General features: G+C 38.9%; 1 protein-coding gene across 3 annotated transcripts; it reads right to left on the bottom strand.

Moving 5' to 3' along the window:
* Positions 1 to 4682: 4682 nt before the first annotated feature.
* Positions 4683 to 19415, bottom strand: GMFB (glia maturation factor beta). 3 transcript variants are annotated; one of them, XM_023230979.1, is made up of 7 exons: positions 19155 to 19296; positions 13913 to 14009; positions 12378 to 12427; positions 11637 to 11686; positions 11097 to 11182; positions 10009 to 10082; positions 4683 to 8358 (listed from the first exon to the last, which is right to left on the bottom strand). In XM_023230979.1, exons 1-7 carry the CDS (start codon positions 19155 to 19157, stop codon positions 8287 to 8289), a joined length of 432 nt encoding a protein of 143 aa, XP_023086747.1. In that variant the 5' UTR covers positions 19158 to 19296; the 3' UTR covers positions 4683 to 8286. The 3 variants fall into 3 exon arrangements, with proteins under 3 accessions (XP_023086747.1, XP_023086751.1, XP_023086756.1); XM_023230983.2 differs by having other exon boundaries at positions 4685 to 8358; positions 11097 to 11179; positions 19155 to 19415; XM_023230988.1 differs by lacking the exon at positions 4683 to 8358 and having other exon boundaries at positions 10035 to 10082; positions 11097 to 11181.
* Positions 19416 to 20799: the final 1384 nt, after the last annotated feature.

Raw genomic sequence — 20799 nt, 5'->3', positions numbered from 1 at the left:
CAAAATTCCCAATAAGGGAATCAGCATGGAACCCACAAGAGCACCCCATGGAAGAAATCTGTTAGTATTTGACGTTGGCCACATTCAGAGGCACCAACTCCAGATGACATCTGTACCAGGCTAATAAGTCTTTTTTTTTCTGTTCACTTAGGTTGCCCCTCCTCCTCCAACCCCAGAGAAAACAGAGACAACTAGCAATGGGAGAGCAAGGAGCAGCAATAATGAGGGATAGACCACACCTCATTCTCCACTGTGGATTCCCAACATGAAGCATGTGTTTAAAGAAAGTGGGCTGGAGGAGAGGATGGGGCAAGGGAGAGAGCTTTAAAGAAAGTAAGATACTGAAGTTTTAACAGACTAGACTGGAATTTTTGTTACCTGAAAAGAAAATGAGTCTAATCCCATAATACTTAAGGATGACCAGAAAGGTTATGAGACCAGAGAAATCCTCCAGAGACAGGAAAGATAATCAAAACCACAATGGAGTTCTCTGGGTGATACAATTTTTTCTTCTTTTTGCTTATTTGCATTTTCTGATTTTTCTCTAATGACATTTGTTGTTTAAAAGTTTTCTTTTTGTTATTGCTTTTTTAAAGAAGGCACTACATTTAGTTCAACAAACAACAGACTTCATGGTTTAAATGGCATTTGGGGTGATTTTTGAAGGCTGTTGATTATGGCAAGCAGTGGTAGCAGCATGGGGAGAAAAGTGCATCTGAGGAAGATGAGGCTCAGGGCATGTTAATATAAAAGGTTGTATTAGTCAGGGTTCTCCAGAGAGACAAAACCAACAGGATAGATAGATGATTGATTGGTAGATGATTGATTGATAGATAGATGGATAGATCGATAGGATTGATTAGGTGAATTGGCTCATACAATTATGGAGGCTGAAAAGTCCTAAGATAGGCTTTCTGCAAGTTGGACCCTGGGATGCTGATGGCATGGCTCCAGCGAAGTCTGAAGGCCTCAGAACCTGCAAAGCCAGTGGTGTAACTCTCAGTCTGAGGCTGAAGGCCTGAGAACCCAGGAAGGCACTGGTGTAAGTCTTAAGAGTCCAAAGTCCAGGGAACCTGGAATTCTTGGCCAAGTACGGGAGAGGAAGGGTGCATACCAGCTCCACCAGATAGACTGGCATATTTGCCTTTTCTGTTTTTATTCTTTCCAGGGCTCCAGCAGATTGGATGGCGCTTACCCACACTGAGGGTGGATCTTCCTCCACTACTCCATTCAGATGCCATCTAAAATTAACCGTCACACTTGTTTAGGCTTAGTGTAAATGTAGGGAACAGTGACAGATGAAACCAGAGGTAGCATTGTAGTTAGGCACTTTTGTACACAAGTAAACAGACACGCCCAGGTTTACACGTAATGGAAGGCTTCCGGTAAGGACAGACATGCAGAGAAACCCAGAAAAAGCTGACCAACCAGGCCTCAGAAAAAGGGGACAATGAAGAGTGGCCTTGGATCAAAGGAGGATCTAGAAACCTAAAAGGTAGGAGTGGGGCTCCTCAGTTTGGGCCTTCATCTTTAACATCATCCAGCTATTCTCTGCACGCCTGCTTTATTCTTTTTTTGAGACAGGGTCTCACTCTGTTGCCCAGATTGGAGTGCAGTGGCACGATCTTGGCTCACTGAAGCCTCTGCCTCCTGGGTTCAGGTGACTCTCCTGTGTCAGCCACTCAAGTAGCTGGGAGTACAGGCATGCATCACCACGCCTGGCTAAATTTTTTTGTATTTTTAATAGACATGGGGTTTTGCCACGTTGGCCAGGCTGGTCTCAAACTCCTGAGCTCAAGCAATCTTCCCGCTTGGGCTTCCCAAAGTGTTGGGATTACAGACACGAGCCATGGCATCTGGCCAGGCCTGCTTTATTCTACACTATCCCAGCTGGCATCTTCTTTCCCTCTTCTCCATCTATTGGCATTCTTTCAAAGTCAGTCAGCTCGCACTGCTATCTGCCTCACTCAAGAAAGTGATTGGCCCAACTTGTTTGATACCAGTCTGGCAACATCATAGAGGCTGGCTGTCCTTGGGTTCAACTATCCGGGGCTGAAAATGTCAATAGAATCCTATGTGTACTGAGGGTGGGGAGGAGGCTTAGAACAGGAAAGTCCAGCCAGGTGCAGGGGCATTTCTACCTAACAAAGGACTGTGGGCATATTTAGGCTTAGCTGTTGCTGTGGTCTGAAGGTGTCCTCCAAAATTCATGTGTTGGAAACTTAATCCCCCATGCAACAGTGTTGGGCGATGGAGCTTTATGGGAAAAACTCTCATGACCGGATTGACGCCACCACAGAAAGGACTTTCAAGAGGGGGTTCACCCCTTTCTTGTGAGGATGCACCAAGAAGGCCTTTGCCAGATGCCAGTAGCTTGATGTTAGACTTTCCAGCCTCCAGAACTATGACAAATTTCTGTTCTTTATACATTACCCAGTGTCAGGTATTGTTAAACAGCAGCACAAAATGGACTAAGACAACTGTGCAGTGCATGTAAGAAATGAGCTGAAATGTGAAGAGCCTTAAATTCTAGAGTAAGAGAATCTATATTTAACTTAGTAACAGTGACTTTGGAAGTCACACATACACCCTCCTCCTGCTTTGTCTGATTTGCATGGTGGCATTTGGATATGCAACCAAGGCATTCTTTCTTTCCTGTAATTAAAAGAGGGCAGCAACCTCAGTAGGGAGCTTTCACACAGCCTGGGGGCAGATCTCAAGTAGAAGATAAGAGGATTATCTGTGAAAACTCCCTAGTGTTCAGCAGCAACATCTTTAATTGGCTCCCCAACACAGCTAAAACTACACTATAGAAGGATACGATATCCACTCAGGGTGTACCCTCATGCAAATGAGTGTAAAACTGCCTTTGCAAAAATTCTAACAATGAGAAAATTAGGACAGTGAAAGAGGCCTGATCTAATCGACTCCATCTTGCTTCTAACCTCCAAGCTGTCCTGGTTTATTCCTGGGCATGGGCCGAACTAACTTTGGGAAGAATTTAGTTTACAATTTAACTTTGAAAGAAAGATGATAACAGCCCTTTCCTGAAACAAGCCTCCCTTCTTGCCTGGGGACCAGTCTGCCTTTGTAGGACTAATAAATTAGCTACAAGATTAGAAATTATAGTTTAGGAGTCACCGCGGCTGAGGCTGCATGATTCTGGAACCTCCCCAAATTGTTCCTGGGGATAAAATCACTGTTGAAAAACATAAGGATCAGTGCTTGAGACATTCTGCAGACCCTGTGTTCTGAGGCACCACAGGGCTGAGCCTGTTTTGAGCTGGTAATCTGGCTCAACCAGTTCTGTGATCCCACCTAGGAACAGAAGACAGCAAGAAAAACCCACTTGACCCCCTACAATTTCATCTCTGATCCGACCAATCAGCACTCCTCACTTCCCAACCCCCTACCCACCAAATTATCCTTAAAAACTCCAATCCCAGAATTTTTGGGGACACTGATTTGGGTAATAAAACTCAGGTCTTCCATATAGCCAGCTCTGTGTGAATTAAAAATTCTTTATTGCAGTTCTCCTGTCTTAATAAATTGGCTCTGTCTGGGCAGCAGGCAAGGACAACCCATTGCGTGGTTATAAGAATGCGCCCATGCTCAGAGGCTAAGTGCTTACAAATGCTTCTTGCTGCTGAAAAGTGAAAAGGACAAAAAGACAATAGGTATTATTTAGTGAAATTTAAGAGCTGGCTGTTTGAGTAGGTTAAGTGGCCAAATTTGATAAATAAGGAAGATATAAATGTTTCCATGCTTGGGCCAATTTTCCTTGTGAAATTCTTTTTTTTTTTCTTTTTTTTCTTTTTTTTGAGACGGAGTCTCGCTCTGTTGCCCAGGCTGGAGTGCAGTGGCCAGATCTCAGCTCACTGCAAGCTCCGCCTCGCGGGTTTACGCCATTATCCTGCCTCAGCCTCCCGAGTAGCTGGGACTACAGGCACCCGTCACCTCACCCGGCTAGTTTTTTTGTATTTTTTTAGTACAGACGGGGTTTCACTGTGTTAGCCAGGATGGTCTGGATCTCCTGACCTCGTGATCTGCCCGCCTCGGCCTCCCAAAGTGCTGGGATTACAGGCTTGAGCCACCGCGCCCGGCCGTGAAATTCTTAAAGACAGGAAGGCATAAACTACTCCTTTCACAATCATAACAAATTGTGACTTACAACATACCCAATCACAGGAAGTACATGGCAAACTCTAAAAACTATGTTATTAGTGATTTGTATTCATTCAGTAGACACCTATTAAACACATACCATATAGTACAGTTGGTAATAAAGGTAGGATGGGTTGTCAATGGGTGTTTAATACATAAACTATATTCAAAAAAAAAAAACTATATTCAAAAAAAAAACCTTCAATTTGATCTCTTAGGAAGTACGCAGCTCTCCTAACTTCTAATTCTCTCTTAGAAAGCAAGCGTTCATCGTTTGAAATAGCTCTCTCTGTCCTTACTACTGTTTACTGACATTTTCTACATTTTAGCATCAGACCAAGTTTTAAAAATTTTTATAACTTGATTACCTTCTCCTTCCACCAAGCTGCCAAATGACTCTTGTTTATTTTGCCTCTCAGTTTGTCCAGATAAAGTTTATGGCTCACACTAATCTAGCCAGGTAGATACTAGTAACTCCAAAGGGGGAAAGAGGTGAGTAAAAAAAGAAAAGCTGGAAGTCTTTTAATGTTAACATTTTATTTAAACCAGTACAAGCACCATGCTTAACAAAAGACTGTCCAAAATAAACATGCAATATGAACTAGCAGAGACTGAAACCACAGCTTAAGAAGTTGTGCCAGTTGTTGGTTTTGTTAAATGATGACAGAGAACTGTTAAAATTCACAAGACTAAACCATTAATGTTTCAAGCCTCCTGAATGAGATTATATTGGACCATCTAAATCAGTGGGAACTACCCTGGGATGTTAACGATCTCAAACAATATTCAAGTAATTATATGTATATGAATTATATTCCAAAAAGCAAGAAAATACAATTTCTATCACAAGTTTACTGTATATGAGCACTGATTTGAAATGTCAAATGGCATAATAAAAACAAATTTCTCAAGAATATTCAGCTTGGGACCATTGGTTTTAAGTGGTCTAGAAGATTATTACATTCTTCCAGAAATACAAAATAAGATTCGTCCAGAAATGTTTGAAACACATCCTCACAAAAGTTGTAATGGCTCAAACTCTATAGATTCCAGTATTATCAGTCTATTGAACAAACAGGGAAAGCAACCATAGTAAGAATACTTCAATTGATAGAATACGAGTTACTCTCTACTTCCACCAAATATCAGCATTTAAACTCTTATGAAAATATCTATTCATCACTAGTCCACATATGGATTAATGACATTGCTCAGGTTTTAAAAGTAGTCCAAACATTTTTTTAAGTACACCTTCCTTAATATCTATATGGGTTGGGGGGAAACAGCCAAATTTAATTTGGCAATAAACTCCCCTAACAGGAAATTTTTAGCTAAAGTGTCAGACAAGGATACAGTTTATGGCTACATTTGACTCCTGAAAATAGGAGATAAAAAGGGAGGGAAAAGTGCTGACACACATTTTGCTACACAGATTTAGTAATGACAGTAAAAAATTTAGCAACACGCTCTTAAACAAGAGTATGTTTAACTGCACTAGGCATTTAGTAAACTTTTAGAACTAGACAATTTGAACATTTATTTTAGAAGTCAATTAAACACAGTCAACCAACTTTTTTCCTAATATAATTGCATCAGTACCAGAACAAAGTGATCACTATTCAAAACTCAGACATTTTGGAATTTCAGCATAGTAACCTGAGAAGTTTTCTTCGTATGTTTTTTGTTGTCATGGAAACCATACTAAATAATACTGTGATTACCAGTTGATTCTACTTTGACATTAGATGCTATGCAGAACTTATGCAGGGCCAACAATTTCAAAACTGACTTAGAAGACCACAAAGGAGGTCCCAGGAAAAAAGCTGCTGCCAAAATGGATTAAGTTTTAAGGCTGAATGGGAATAGTTGTACTAGAAAGATACGGAATGTAAAAACTGCAATTATGAAATACAGAGTTATTATTTGGGAAACGGCAGAAAAAGACACTAAATAGGAAACATACTTGAAAAGAACAATGCAAAATTTAGTAAGATGAAAGGGAAATCTATACAAATGTTTGAGCACACTTTAGAGCATGGGATTTGTAAAATCTCCCCATAGAACAGATGGAATAAAAATGTCCTACTGATCCTCTAACCTCAATCCGTTGTCTTGCAAAAAACATATTATTAATTAGGAGTCAGACAAGCTCAAAAAAGCATGGTTTATCACAGCTCTTTGCTCCTGTTAAAGAGAGTAGGGGAACTAAGAGTTCTAGTGTATGGCAGGTCAACATTATCTGACATTATGGAGTACTTCTAAATTTAAAAACAAACAAAACTAAAACATGCAAGACAAAATAAGGAACTCCATTAAAAAATACATTCTTGCAGCACTAGTTTCTCTTATTGCTGCAAATCAGGTGAAACAAAACCTCATTTCCTTCATTCAAAAACATTAAAAACACTCTCCACTCACTTGGATTACATTTGCATTTCTACAGAATTATATACATGTTACTCTCCAATATCAAAATACCTGTTTAAAGAATTCTTAAACTTCCTGGGTGAGTTTTCTCTCTCTCTGGATATTGGAAAAAAGAATCTTTTCCCTCCAAGAACCAAAACAAACACCTACTCTAGCACTTCCTCATCTCCAACTTTCTATTGCTTCCTGACTTCTAAATTAGTGAAGCCAAACAGTGTTGGGAACAGAAGATGTTCTATTCAATATCGCGAAAATTCCAACTATCTTTACTTCTCACAGAAACCTCAAAAATAAAATGCAAAGAACATATGAATGGAAAACATGCCAAAATTTAAATTTTGCTAGTTTTGAGATGACTAAGATATTCTTAATATAAGAATACACTCACCAAGTTTGGTTAGTCTTTAGAGTCTCTAGACCTATTATCAAATTCATGTTCAATGGTTACTTATGTATTTGTTTTTACAAGTATGCCAAATATCAGAATCCTTGCTTTATGCCAAGAGTACCATCATCTAACAAAACTGGTTTAGTTAACTATTCAGGCATCCAGTTCAGAATATCTTCTGATATTTAGGCTATAAGATGTGATTGCTATTGAAGTGTTAATGTTATTAACTATGGCCAAAGTTTTAAGATAATTTTTTCCTATGGCACAAAACTAATCACGAGTATACCCAAAATTATAACTCTCGACTGCCATATATTCACCAATGCAAGCAGATAGTTGGAATTTTTAAAATATGAAGTTGATTTTATTACAAATTTCAGATATACACATTAGAAAATTATTTTATTTGGACCCTTTAAAAAAGTTATTATTTTCACCAAATCTGGAATACTGGCAGTGTAAAAGTCTTAAACTAACTTTAAAGCTAACAAATCAAAGGCACAGTATTAACACATTTAAAATAATTAGTGTTCACAGGACATTAAGAGGTGCTTTATAAATAAAGTGTTATTAACCTAGATTCAAAACTGTCTAGAAATGACATAAAAGGAATGAAGCCCTTGATTATTACAACCCACTGATTTCTAAGACTAAGATGCTATTTTCCATAAGGAGAAAAGCTAACAGTCATAATTCTATCTTAAAATCGAACTCCCTGACCTTAAAACTGAGTGATTGATGAACATAGTTTCTAGACTTGATTAAAAAGATACAGGAAACCAAAGAAGATACAGAATTCATCAATGTACTTGTAATGCAGGTTACACGAAATTATTTCATGGCTCAATACTGGGTCACTCAATTCTTTGACCCCAAATGAATTTCAATGATTTGACAAGTGATAATATGCTATTTTCATAAATAAACTGCTAATATCCAGTATTTGTCAAAAGGAGGCAACTGTTGTCTCTCACAATCTGATATATCCACTTTCCAACGATGTCTGTAAATAGTAACAAATTCTGAACCATAAGTTACAGAAATTAGTCACAAGAGTGCAAAAAGTCCCTGGAGAAAAGTAGTCCACCTAACAATTACCAATATAAGGAAACACTTTACAAAGTTTCATTACTATGAAGATGATTTCCTCTTTGTTCAAACTTTGCACAAATGAAGAATTTTTCTTTACTGCAGGAAACAAACTGTAAGTAACAGTGCATTTTTTAGGCATAAATAAGTATTTATGTCTGGTTCCAGTACGGTCAGGTTAATACATAAATACTTTAGAAACACAGAAGTTCACATTAGTGGAAAAATCCAAGTTTCTCACGTAACCATTCTTCAGTTAGGTCTTCAGTATTTCTTATTTCAAACACCTTTAAAAAAAAAATTAGGTCATACTTTGACATTCCAAAAAAAAAAAAAGGCAAATATTTGAGGTTTTTTTTATATATTAAAAATAATTTTTTATATATTTGAGTATTATATCCCAAATTATTTTTCGTTATATATTTGAGTATTAAATACCAAATTCTGCTTGCTTTCATATTGTTTATGACTTAACCTGTATAAATCAGATATACCTTTTAGGTAGTACTTCACTTCTTTTAAATGCTAAGTACTCAGTTACCAAAGTACAGCCATCAAGACAGCATTAAACCAAAACTCTCTCAAAAGCACAAATCCACAAATAGTCTAAAAGAGCAGTTCTGTAAATCTTATCTCCTAGAAGACATCCCAAGTATACACAACTAAAATCAATCTAGTTAGGAACTGAGGAACATACGCTGGTATTCCGGAGTCTGAATGTCAAATGGAAATATTGGATGGAGATCAGTCACAAATCTCTATCAAGAATCTGAGTCAGGCCCAGAAAGTATAATGGCTATAGAAAAGCAATGTATTACAGCAGAAAGGATGGGATTTGAAGCCGGATGGGATTTGAAGCCATATGTGAATCCTAAATCCTAGACAGAGCTAAATCCTAGCTCTAAATTTACTGTTATGCAACCCTGAGCAAGTCATTCATCCGCTAGGTCTGTTTTCCTATCTACAGAATACCTCACAGGGCTGTTGTAAGGATTCAATGAGATTATCTGTGAAAGTAACTTGTAAACTGTAATGTCTCAACTTCAGCACTGTAGGGCATTCCCAGGATTAGAACAGACTCAAGGCTGGTAACAGCTCCTTCTTAACTGCCCAAACCGTTAGAGCAACTCCAGTGCTCCTGTGTTACAAATTAAGAAAAAGTAATGTCTATAAAGCAGTGGTAACAATCACATGGGCTAAGGGGAAACAGCAGAGGGCACTTAAAGGCATTCCAGAGTTGATTATTAAGCACCCAAGGGGAAAATACTGATGCTGTTCTTAAAATAAAACTTGAAAGGAAATATTGTCTGACACAGTTTTAGCAATATAATATTCTATTTCAAAACCTTACGTGCATATACCTTTTCAACTCAAACTAATATGTGGAAGTTAAAGAAAGTTTGAGAGCCAAGTACCTCTCTTACCTTTAACTTTCAAAAATACCATAAAATAAGGACATGTTAAATCTTAAAGCAAGTTCTCATATAAAACAGAATGTTCTAACTTTATTAATATTCTTAACAATTTTATATTTGGAAAAATACAATTAACTGCATAATACTGAATTTCAGCACAGAACGCGGTTCATTTTAGGCTATGGTAAAGGGTTCCGAGAAACTTCAATGCTGACCTTTATCTATTAGAAATTACCTTATGGCAGATAAAATAACTTTCAATAGATTTAACAGTTACAGTGGCTTTCTAAAACTGCCTATATTTTGAATGTGATTTCTTCCAATCAACTTACTCAAAAAATACACTTTGGTTCAAATGCTTCTATCTTGTTCTATTTCCAGTTAACAAAAAGCTTTGGCTAACTTACTAATCTGGTCTAAATAACCTTCACCTGCATAAAAAATACTCCTTTAGACTATTTTAGCTATTGCTTTATAGCCTAAAGGAAAATACTGTCTCAATAAGTCAAATATAAATACCACCTTGGTTAGTTCAGCTGTCTGGACTAGCTTATTCTTACTCCCAGCATACATCATCTGTTGTTCAGGCTTACATCCTGGAAAAGAGAGATTAGTGTAGAAATGAGACATAGATTTTGAGAAAGTTATGGGTTATCATTATTTTTATTTTTTTAAATGACACATTTAGGATTTCCTTTGCTATTGAGTTTACAGAATGTATATGTGTTGCATTTTGAGTCTTACATTGCACACTGCCTACAGAAAGAGACAGTTAAGTTATAAATAAACAAGAACAAGTCTACAGGTTGGCAAAAATAAAGATTCTAGACATTTGTAGATCCTGACTTTTAGAGCCTTGCAAACAATTAAAAACTTTCTGCACTATCTTAACTTTAACACTAAATATCAAGATACATTTTATGGATGACTAAAATACACAAGGTTGTGGGATGGTAGCGGACCAGTAGGGCAGGGAGATCTGCTCTGACAAAAGCTTCCCTCTGCTGATATATTAAGTTAAAAATATACTGCAGTATATTTTGAGTGCTAAGTAAATTATACAAATTATAAAGTTTGGAGAATAGCTCAGTGAGTGCAGTTTTTATTGTGGGCCTGAACAGTGGTGACAGAAGTTCTGGTGATAATGAATTCCTTAAATACCAGTAACCCATTTTAATACCCAATGTAAATTACTCTAGGACCATTCTCAAGATTATAAGCATATCACTGTTAACTACTATTTAAAAGAAACACAAATACATACAATTATATGTGAAGTTCACATTTTTATAAGATTAAAATATAAAAAGAAAATACTTCTGATATATTAAAATGTCATCAAGTTTCAAAATCCTTAAAATATATGTGTGATTTGAGTCAACAATTACATGTCTAGAAATTTATCCTAAGAAAATAAGTTCTAAGAGATGATGCTTCGTTCTTTCTAGGGATGCATGCACACAGGCACATGGACACACACAGACACAGACCCTCCTCAATTTAGGTTATTCAACACTGTCCATCTTTAAAAACAGCATAAAATTTGTCTAGTATAAAATGGCTTAATTGGATCCAAGTCAAATATGTGTTATTTAAAGAAATTCACTTACCAACAGGACTGGAGAAAATAAAGCACAGAGGATATGAAACTCTTCCATCATCATGTTGATATTTATAACTATACACAATGAAGGTTTTTCTCAAGTTAAAGAAACTAAAGTTACTGCTCTGAGACAGGTATTTACCAACACCTGGGGAGCTACTGAGCTGCAAGTTTCTGTCCTATTCTTTTAGACCACACCTTTATTACTATCTTTCCACAAAATTAAATGGGTCCCAAGGATAAGTTATAAAATCACATAATCTCTCAAAAAAAAAATAACTTTTTAAAGTACAGGTTTAATACAGATTATTTTCTTCTCAATTTTTATTGTACACACGTTATAATAAAGGAAATAGTTTAAAAAAGAAAATTATTCATCCCATGAATAAACCAACTTTTCATTTTTCCTAGTCTAGTATACTCATACATATTTTAATTTGGCTGTGATCATGACACAGAAGGATACTTTTAGATGTTTAACAAATGAGCTCACAAACAGTTCTGATCACTAAAGAATAAATCTTTTAAAGCACTAAGAAAAGGATATCGAGGTTGTCGTTCAGGTAGTTCATCTTTAAGTTCATCTGGTGAAATGCCCTGGTACCACAGAGAAAAGCAACTTTTAAACATTTTCTTACCCATAAGTCCTTAAGAGATACACCAAGCACCCATTCTACTAACAGTTATACATTTATTACCATATGCTACAAAATAAAATTTTATCTTACTAAATTATACATAAACTCGGGTTACTAAATTCTCAATCCAATCAAAGCCTCCTTCTGTCCACTTGGTCTAGCTCCATTTATTAACTAAATATGGGGCTGGGAGGCACAGATTGTATGCTTATGTTCCAGCTGTCAGGAAATACAGAATGACATAAGCCAGTATCTTAGCAGTAAGAAACAATGTCTGATTTCAGAAAAAAGAACTCAATTCTTTTTACTCTAGTTACTTAATTTGACAAACTAGATATTTAAATTGTAGGGTTTTAGGTTTTATGTACTAGTCAAGCAACTTAGAAGCAACTTATAAAGTTGACTCACTTCTTACTCAGTATACAACCCCAACTTATACCACTTATTACACTGGACTTCACTAATGCTTTTAAAGAAGGTAGTTAAATTAGCAATATAACATACTACACAATTAGCACATGCTTTTATGCATAATGAACATGTATTTAAAGGAGGTTCAAAACTCATTTTAGAAGCACATGTAACTATAGCATCTTTTGAGAAATAATAATTACTTAACTAGAAAATTGTATTTAGTTCATTGAACAAACCTCAAGCTCCTCATCCAGTACCACCAGGCGTTTATCCTTGTCAATCTTCACTAAAATAAAAATCAATTATGAGTAAGCTGGGATTCTAATGTGACCTTGATCTACCCAACCCACACAATCTCAGCCTTTTTTTCAGACATCTAAAATTAAAACGTCAAGAAACACAAGCATAAAACTCACAGTTTTAGTTTATGGTTTATTAGCTAGCTTTGCTTTTCAAGCAGTCAGCTTTTAAAAGCTTTTACCCATAATTCCCAGTACCTAATTTGCTTATTTAGAACTTTATGTTAGTTTCTTATATTTCCTGTGTATATGAAGAACTTTGTAACTCAAATGCAACTTCTAGATAATAAGGTCTATATGCAACATGGTCAGAACTGCAACCCTGAAAGGATAACTGTACCTGAGACCATGATATGCAACATGGTCAGAACTGCAAGGGAAAAAGTGCCTGATCAGGGAATAAAATAGAGAAACCTCAAAATTCCTGGCTTCTCCAAGGTCAGGATTTCATGGCACAGTATCATTATTCTGAGAAAGTGAATAACCAAATAGAAGTGATAGATACTTTCAAATATATCTAATGTAATCCAAAGCTAAATCAAAATAAGTTTAGATACTCTATGCCTCTATTCTTTCCTGGTGGTTTGGCAAAGTTGACCATGTTTGGTTTTGCACCAATTTCATAGTAAATCTTGTGAGATATAATATAATCTCAAATAGTTTCAGCTTTTGCAGTAAAATAGCACTAACACACATTTTCACTTTGATTTTTTTTCACTTTTAAGAACCATATGTCAACATTGTAGTATTTATTTGTAATGAAATCAGAATTCATGACAAGTTGTCATGACCTCTGATTATATCAGATCTGCCAGATGCATGTCTGTTAAGCATGGTCTTTAGAGTTTTACATTTTCACTCCCTCATTCTTTCCTCATCTTTCTAAATCACTACCTACATATTAAATACTGCCTATGAATACAAGGGAAATCTGCATAATGTCAGATATAGCTCACAGTGGGAGAAGCAATATGCAAATCACTTTTTCCATTTTCAGAAGACAGTGCCAGTGCCACTTAAAAGTACTCTTCCTGAAACCAGAGTTCAAGTCTACAACTGGAATAATGCCCAAAGTCACTCTGCACACAGTGCTGAACTTTGTCATTTTAGGTGTAGGCAAAGGTTTCTTTTGAGGATGAATGGCCAGGCTATTTTTAGTCCCCCAAGAAGGATGGGTTGGATGGGTCACTGCAAATGGGAATCCTCATTACCCAAGGACCAAGACGACCGCCTTCTCCAGAGCTGTACAGGCAGCTGAGAAAAGGACTATGGGGGAGGTGGGACAATCCACCTCTGTTCTGTGACATTAGAATTAGCTGTTACTTATTTTTTAAAGTGATCTAAAGGTGGTGGTGGGGAAATGAAACAGAGGAAGTAACATTGCTTTCTAAGGGTTCAGTTCATGCAATGTAGCTACAAGATTAAAAACAAATTAAGACCATGTAACTTTGAGGCAATCACTTTTAGCTTACTTATAATAGCAGCATTGTTCGTTTCTTTGCGAAAACGAAACTTTCTCAGCTTTTCCACTAAATCTTCAGCAACATCACAAACAACCAAAGACTCACTCTATAAAAGAAAAAAAAATACATATAAAATGCCATGACTTCAATATATGTACATGTTAAAGTTATGAAACCTAATACCTTTATAATGCATACTGACATTCACAAATGTCAATTAAGTGAAAGCATTAAAGTGAAATACACGAACACTTAAAAAAACTTTAAAATCAACCAACCTTTGGATCTACATTGCTTAATCCTACATATCTGTTCATCTCATATATGTAAGGTATACTTTAACTTTCTCTTTGGCTAATGAATGTCTCAAAAACCAGACACATAATAATGTGCAATGTCATCAGAATTGGAGAGGAAGGCAAGAATATGAGGAAAGTCAAGAATCACTGTCTGCTGTTAGAAAGGAAGTCAAGCATACTATTTTTATACAGTGAAGGAAGAACAAGAAAATAATCTGATTATACTTAGAATTAATAAATTATTTTCTGTCCTTACAATTACAGAGGAAAAAAACAATTCAAGCAACATAAGTGTTAAAAACCCCATAAGAGTAAAGACCAATAATATTTTATATTATAATTAAATGATTATGGAGATATAAAAAGGAGCTACTAAGAATGTGCAAAAGAAATAAAAGCAGAGACAAAAAAAAATTGCAATTGATACCACAGAAATACAAAGAATCATTAGAGACCATTATGAACACTATACTCTAACAAAATGGAAAACCTGGAAGCAATGGATAAATTCTTGGACACACACAATCTACCAAGACTGAACCATGAAGAAACAGAAAAATCTGAACGAACCAATAATGAGTAACGAGACTGACACAGCAATAAAGTCTCCCATCAAAGAAAAACTCAGTATCTGACAGCTTCACTGCTGAATTCTACCAAAGATTTAAAACACCACTTCTACTCAAACTATTCAAAAAAACTGAAGGGGAGAACATACCTCCAAGCTCATTCTACAAGAACACCATTACCCTGATACCACAACCAGAGAAGTATACAACAAAAAAAGAAAACTATAGGTCAATATCCTTGATGAACAGAGATACAAAAATCCTTAACAAAATACTAGAAAACCAGATTCAACAACACATTAAAAAAATCATTCACCATGATCAAGTGGAATTTGTCCCAGGGATGTAAGAATGGTTCAACACGGCCAAATCAATAAATGTGATATATTACATTAACAGAATAAGAAAAATCATATCATTTCAAGAGATGCTGAAAAAACCATCCTTTCATGATAAAAACCCTCAACAAATTGGGTATGGAAAGAACACACCTCAAAACAAAAAAGGCCATATATGACAAAGCCATAGCTGACTGCACACTAAATGGGGAAAAACCGAAAGCCTTTCCTCTAAGTTCTGGAGTAAGACAAGGATGGCCAATTGTACCACTTTTATTCAACATAGTACTGGGAGTCCTAGCCAGAGCAGTTAGGGATGAGAAAGAAATAAAAGACATCCAAGTTAGAAAAAAAGAAGTCAAATTATCCTTGTTCACGAAACCATGATCTTATATTTAGAGAAAGCTAAAGACTCCATTAAAAAAAAAAAAAAAAAAAAACTGTTAGAGCTGATAAACGAATTCAGTAAAGTTTAGGATACAAAATCAACATACAAAAATCAGTAGCATTTGTATACAACAACAGGAAACAATCTGAAAAAGAAATCAAGAAAGCAATCTCATTTACAATAGCTATAAAAAATCTAGGAATAAATTTAACCAAATAAGTGACAGATCTCTACAATGAAAATTATAAAACACTGATGAAAGAAATTGAAGAGAACATACAAAAATGGAAAGATATTCCAAGCTCATGGATTACAAGACATAATATTGTTAAAATGTCCATACTAACCCAAAGTGATCTACAGATTCAAGGCAATCCCCATCAAAATAGCAATGACATTCTTAACAGAAGGAGAGAAAAGATCCTAAAATTTTTAAGGAACCACAAAAGACTGTGACTAGCCAAAGCAACCCTGAGCAAAAAGAACAAAGCTGGAGGCATTGCAGTACTTCAAAATATACTACAAAACAGTAGTTAGCAAAACAGCATGCTCCTGGCATAAAACCAGACACACAGGCCAATGAAACAGAATAGAGAACTCAGAAGTAAATCCACACATTTATAGCCAACTCATTTTGGACAAAGATACCAAAAACATACACTGGGGAAAGGACACTCTCTCCAATAAATGGTGCTGGGAAAACCAGATAGCTATATACAGCATAAAACCAGACCTCAGGCTGGGCACGGAGGTTGAGGCGGGCAGATCATGAGGTCAGGAGTTCGAGACCAGCCTGGCTAACATGGTGAAACCCCGTTTCTACTAAAAATACAAAAATTAGCTGGGCGTGGTGGCTGGCGCCTGTAATCCCAGCCACTCGGGAGGCTGAGGCCAGAGAATCGCTTGAACACGGGAGGCGGAGGTTGCAGTGAGAGCCGAGATCATACCACTGCACTCCAGCCTGGAGACAGAGCGAGACTCCATCTCAAAAACAAAAACAAAAAAACAAAAACAAACAGACTGCAACTCTCAGCATACATAAAAATCAAATCAAAACGGGTTAAAGACTTAAATGTAAGACCTGAAACTACAAAACCACTAGAAAAAAAACATTGGGCAATTGCTTCAGGACACTGGTCTGAACAGATTTTTTTTTGAGTAAGATCTCAAAAGCACAGACAATTAAAGCAAAACAGACAAATGAGATCATATCAAGCTAAAAAGCTTCTGAGAGGAAAGAAAACAATCAACAGAGTGAAGAGACAACCTACAGAGTGGGAGAAAATATCTGCAAATTCTCCACTCAACAAGGGATTAATAACCAGAATATGTAAGGATCTCAAACAACTCAATAGCAAAAAATCCCCATTTAGTCCTAATAATAGTTAACATGTATCAAACCCTATGAGAGAAACACTGTTATATCCTTTACATAGATTTCCCTTTATGCTGAAAACAATCTCACGAAACAGATACTATTATTACTCCCATTTTGCAAGAAACAAAGGTTTAGAGAGGTTAAGTATCTTTCCCCAATTACATAGCTAGTGGAGTCAGGATTCAACCCAGGCAGCCTATCTTAACTCACTCTCTTAACCACTACAAAGGAGGTGGTGACAGATTGGATACTGGGGTTGGGGGGGGGGGGGGAGTAAAAAAAAAAAAAAAAAAAAAAAAAGGGGGGGGTTACCAAGATAACTCCTAGGCTTCTGGCTTGTATAACAGATTGTCTTGTATAACACACAGAAGACCAGGTTTGAGGAGAAAGGGCATGAGTCCTACTTTGGACAAACTGAGGTGGCTCTGAAGTGCCCAAGTGGAGGAAAAGCTTCCCAGGGAATGGTAACTAAATATTGAAATATTAATATATAGATCTGAGGCCGGGCGCGGTGGCTCACGTCTGTAATCTCAACACTTTGGGAGGCCAGGGCAGGTGGATCACTTGAGGTCAGGAGTTCCAGACCAGCTTGACCAACATGGTGAAACCCTGTCTCTACTAAAAATACAAAATTAGGGCCGGGAGAGGTGGCTTACATCTGTAATCCCAGCACTTTGGGAGGCCGAGGTGGGCGGATCACGAGGTCAGGAGATCAAGACCATCCTGGCTAACAAGGTGAAACCCTGTCTCTACTAAAAATACAAAAACAAAATTAGCCGGGCGTGGTGGCGGGAGCCTGTAGTCCCAGTCACTCGGGAGCTGAGGCGGGAGAATGGCGTGAACCCAGGAGGAGTTTGCAGTGAACCGAGATCGCGCCACTATATTCCAGCATGGGCGACAGCGCGAGACTCCCATCTCAAAAAAACGAACAAACAAAAAACAAAACAAAATTAGCTGGGCGTGGTGGCACATGCCTGTAATCCCAGCTTGAACCCGGGAGGCGGAGGTTGCAACGGGCCGAGATCGCTCCATTGCACTCCAGCCTGGGCAACAAGAGTGAAACTCTGTCTCCAAAAAAAAAAAAAAAAAAAAAAGTACATACAGATCTGGATTGGATCTCAGAAGCAAGGTCTTCTGAGCTGTAAATTCACAAGTCATCTGAATATAGGTGTTAACTGAAGCCATAGTTTAGGATAAAGAATATATAATGGAAAATGAAGGATTAGGATGAAGCCTGGGACTCCCTCGAGCATTGTCCAGGGTAAGGAGAATAGTCTGCAAGGGAAATAGACCAACAGGAGAAGCAGGAGGAGCTCTGTATCCCAGAAGCCAAGGGGGAAGAATGAAGGAAGGGAATGCTTCAAAAACAAGAGAGTGTAACACTCTGGAATGCAGCTGAAAGGTCAGAGAAGATGAAAACTGAAAAGAATCCAATCGATTCAGTGACCATGACAAGATCTATTCGATGAAAGTGGGTTGAGAATTGAGTGGACGGGCAGAGAGAGCAGTGTTTTGTTGTTTCTAATGAAATTTACGCATATTAAAAAACCTAAAGGGATGGATCCAAAAGATCCTTGATGGCGATTTATTTAATTCTCCACTTTATTTTTATGCTTGGGGTCCATCCCATGTAAGAACAGAAGCCAGAGCCCCCAGAACCAACAAAACTAAAGCTTTTGACAATTACTTTAAGCCCAGTGCCAAAGCTTTGGGTCGAAAGGTTTCCAACTGCCATAGGAAAGCAAAGATAAGGAGAAATCCTCTGTAGGAGGCTAGGGAAAGGAGCAGACAGAAAAAGCTAAGGTGAGGCCGAGAGAATTCAATTAGAATTCGAGTCCTCCCCCAAAACGCCGCCAGGTGGAAGATGCTGGAGGCCCACCAACCCCTGGAACCTGGCCACGGCCCTGGCAGGGAAAGCGGGATTTGGGGGAGCCCTCCGATGGAACAGACTCCTTTCCCTCCAATCTACAGCTCAGAAGCTGAAGCCCTCCATCCCGAAAGGCCTTCGAGGGGCCTCCCCAACCCCCCTGCTCGCGGAAGCACCCTAGTCCCATGGCCAGCTGGGCGGGTCCACCCCGGGCCCGGCTGGAGGATGCTGCCCTGAGGCGCGGCGGCGGAGGCCAAGTACTCTGGCTGAGGGCAGTGGCCAGCCGCTGGGGCGGAAGCGGCCGCCGCGCCCTCCCGGGCGCTGCCCGCCGCCGCCGGCTCCGGAAACCGGGAAAGCCCAGCAGGTCGGCTCGCCCAGCCCTCCGGCCCCCGCCCTCCCAGCGGCAACTCACCATTTTCCTTCCGGCCGTCAGCGGCCTGTCGCCTTCACTCGGGCGCCTTTAAGAATGGTACGGTGGCCGCCTCCCTTCCTGCCCCGGCGCCTTGCCCAGTCGCCCCCACCTATCAACGCGGCCTCAGCGGGCCGGCACGTGACGGCGGACGGCAGGAGGCGCGGCTCAAAATTAGCCAGGATGCGAGCGCCTGATTTTTATTTTTTTATTTTTTCTTCCCCCTGCGCCCTCTACAGGAGGATGCTCTGCCTGGCTGCAAGTGAGAAACAAACCCAAGGTGCATACTTAAAAGTCATGCCAGTTATCCGGACCTTATTAACAGTCTTCAAGCTCTGAGAGCATGTTCATGTTTTCAATGGTAAATGTGTGTACTGACCGCAGCCTACCTTCCAAATTTGATCTCCCTCAAATCTAGGCACAACTCCTTTCCTCCCACCCTCTCCAGAACCCCACCTCTGACCATTGCTGCCTTCCAGGACTTAGTTAACATCTCTCTCCCCCCCCCCCCTCCACTGTCTCTCTCTTTCTTCCCCCACTCCCTCTCCCATTCTCTCTCTCTCCCCCTCCCCCTTTCTCTCTCTCTTTCTCTCACACACATTTCTTCTCTCTCTCTCTCTCTTGTCTCGTTCTGTTGCCCAGGCTGGAGTGCAGTGGCACAATTATAGCTCACAGCAGCCTCAAACTCCTGGACTCAAGCAATCCTCCTACCTCAGCCTCCTGAGTAGCTGGGACTACAGCCATGTGCCACCACACACCCGGCTATTTTTTAATTTTTTTGTAGAGATAGAGTCTCCCTATATTGCCCAAGCTGATCTTGAACACCTGGCCACAAACAGTCTTCCTGCGCGCCTCCCAAAGCGCTGGGATCACAGGTGTCAGCCACCATGCCCAGCCTCTTTTCTCCGTACGAGTTATTTATTGAAGTATGAATGAATGATGATTGGTTCTTCAATGAACACTCTTATGGGCCACTGCCTAAGTAAACATCGAGAAGTCTCTGTACCAGAAGCAGACTTAGTGTAACAACCAGATTAGAGGCATGAGCCACCACACTGATGGAGTGGCCTGCCCCTCCACACCTGTGGGTATATCTCATCAGGTGGGACGAGAGACTGAGAAAATAAATAAGAAGACACAAAGTATAGAGAAAGAGCACTGGGCCCAGGAGACCGGCACTCAGCATACCAAGGACCTGCACCAGCACCGGTCTCTGAGTTTCCTCAGTATTTATTGATTACTATTTTCACTATCTCAGCAAGAGGAATGCATCAGGAGAGCAGGGTGATAGTGGGGAGAAGGTCAGCAAGAAAACATGTGAGCAAAGCAATCTGTGTCACAAATAAGTTCAGGAGAAGGTACTATGCCTGGATGTGCACATAGGCCAAATTTATACTTCTGTCCACCCAAACATCTCAGTGGAGCAAAGAGTAACAAAGCAGCATTGCTGCCAACATGTCTCACATCCCGCCATAGGGTGGTTTTTCTCCTATCTCAGAACTGAACAAATGTACAATCGGGTTTTATACCAAGACATTCAGTTCCCAGGGGCAGGCAGAAGACAGTGGCCTTCCTCTATCTCAACTGCAAGAGGCTTTCCCCTTTCACTAATCCACCTCAGCACAGATCCTTTACTGGTGTCGGGCTG

The sequence above is a fragment of the Piliocolobus tephrosceles genome, chromosome 6, assembly GCF_002776525.5.
Source record: "Piliocolobus tephrosceles isolate RC106 chromosome 6, ASM277652v3, whole genome shotgun sequence".
Lineage (NCBI taxonomy): Eukaryota > Metazoa > Chordata > Mammalia > Primates > Cercopithecidae > Piliocolobus > Piliocolobus tephrosceles.
The sequence above is the reverse complement of the archived record's forward strand: the minus strand, read 5'-3'. Positions and strand labels throughout refer to the sequence as shown.

Excerpts from the sequence above, each read along its gene's own strand:
- GMFB (XM_023230979.1), bottom strand. Across the intron at positions 11,687-12,377 it reads TACTGGATGAGGAGCTTGAG|GGCATTTCACCAGATGAACT; the intron begins GTTTGTTCAATG and ends CTGTGGTACCAG. Across the intron at positions 11,183-11,636 it reads CTACCTGAACGACAACCTCG|AACCTTCATTGTGTATAGTT; the intron begins ATATCCTTTTCT and ends TAACTTGAGAAA.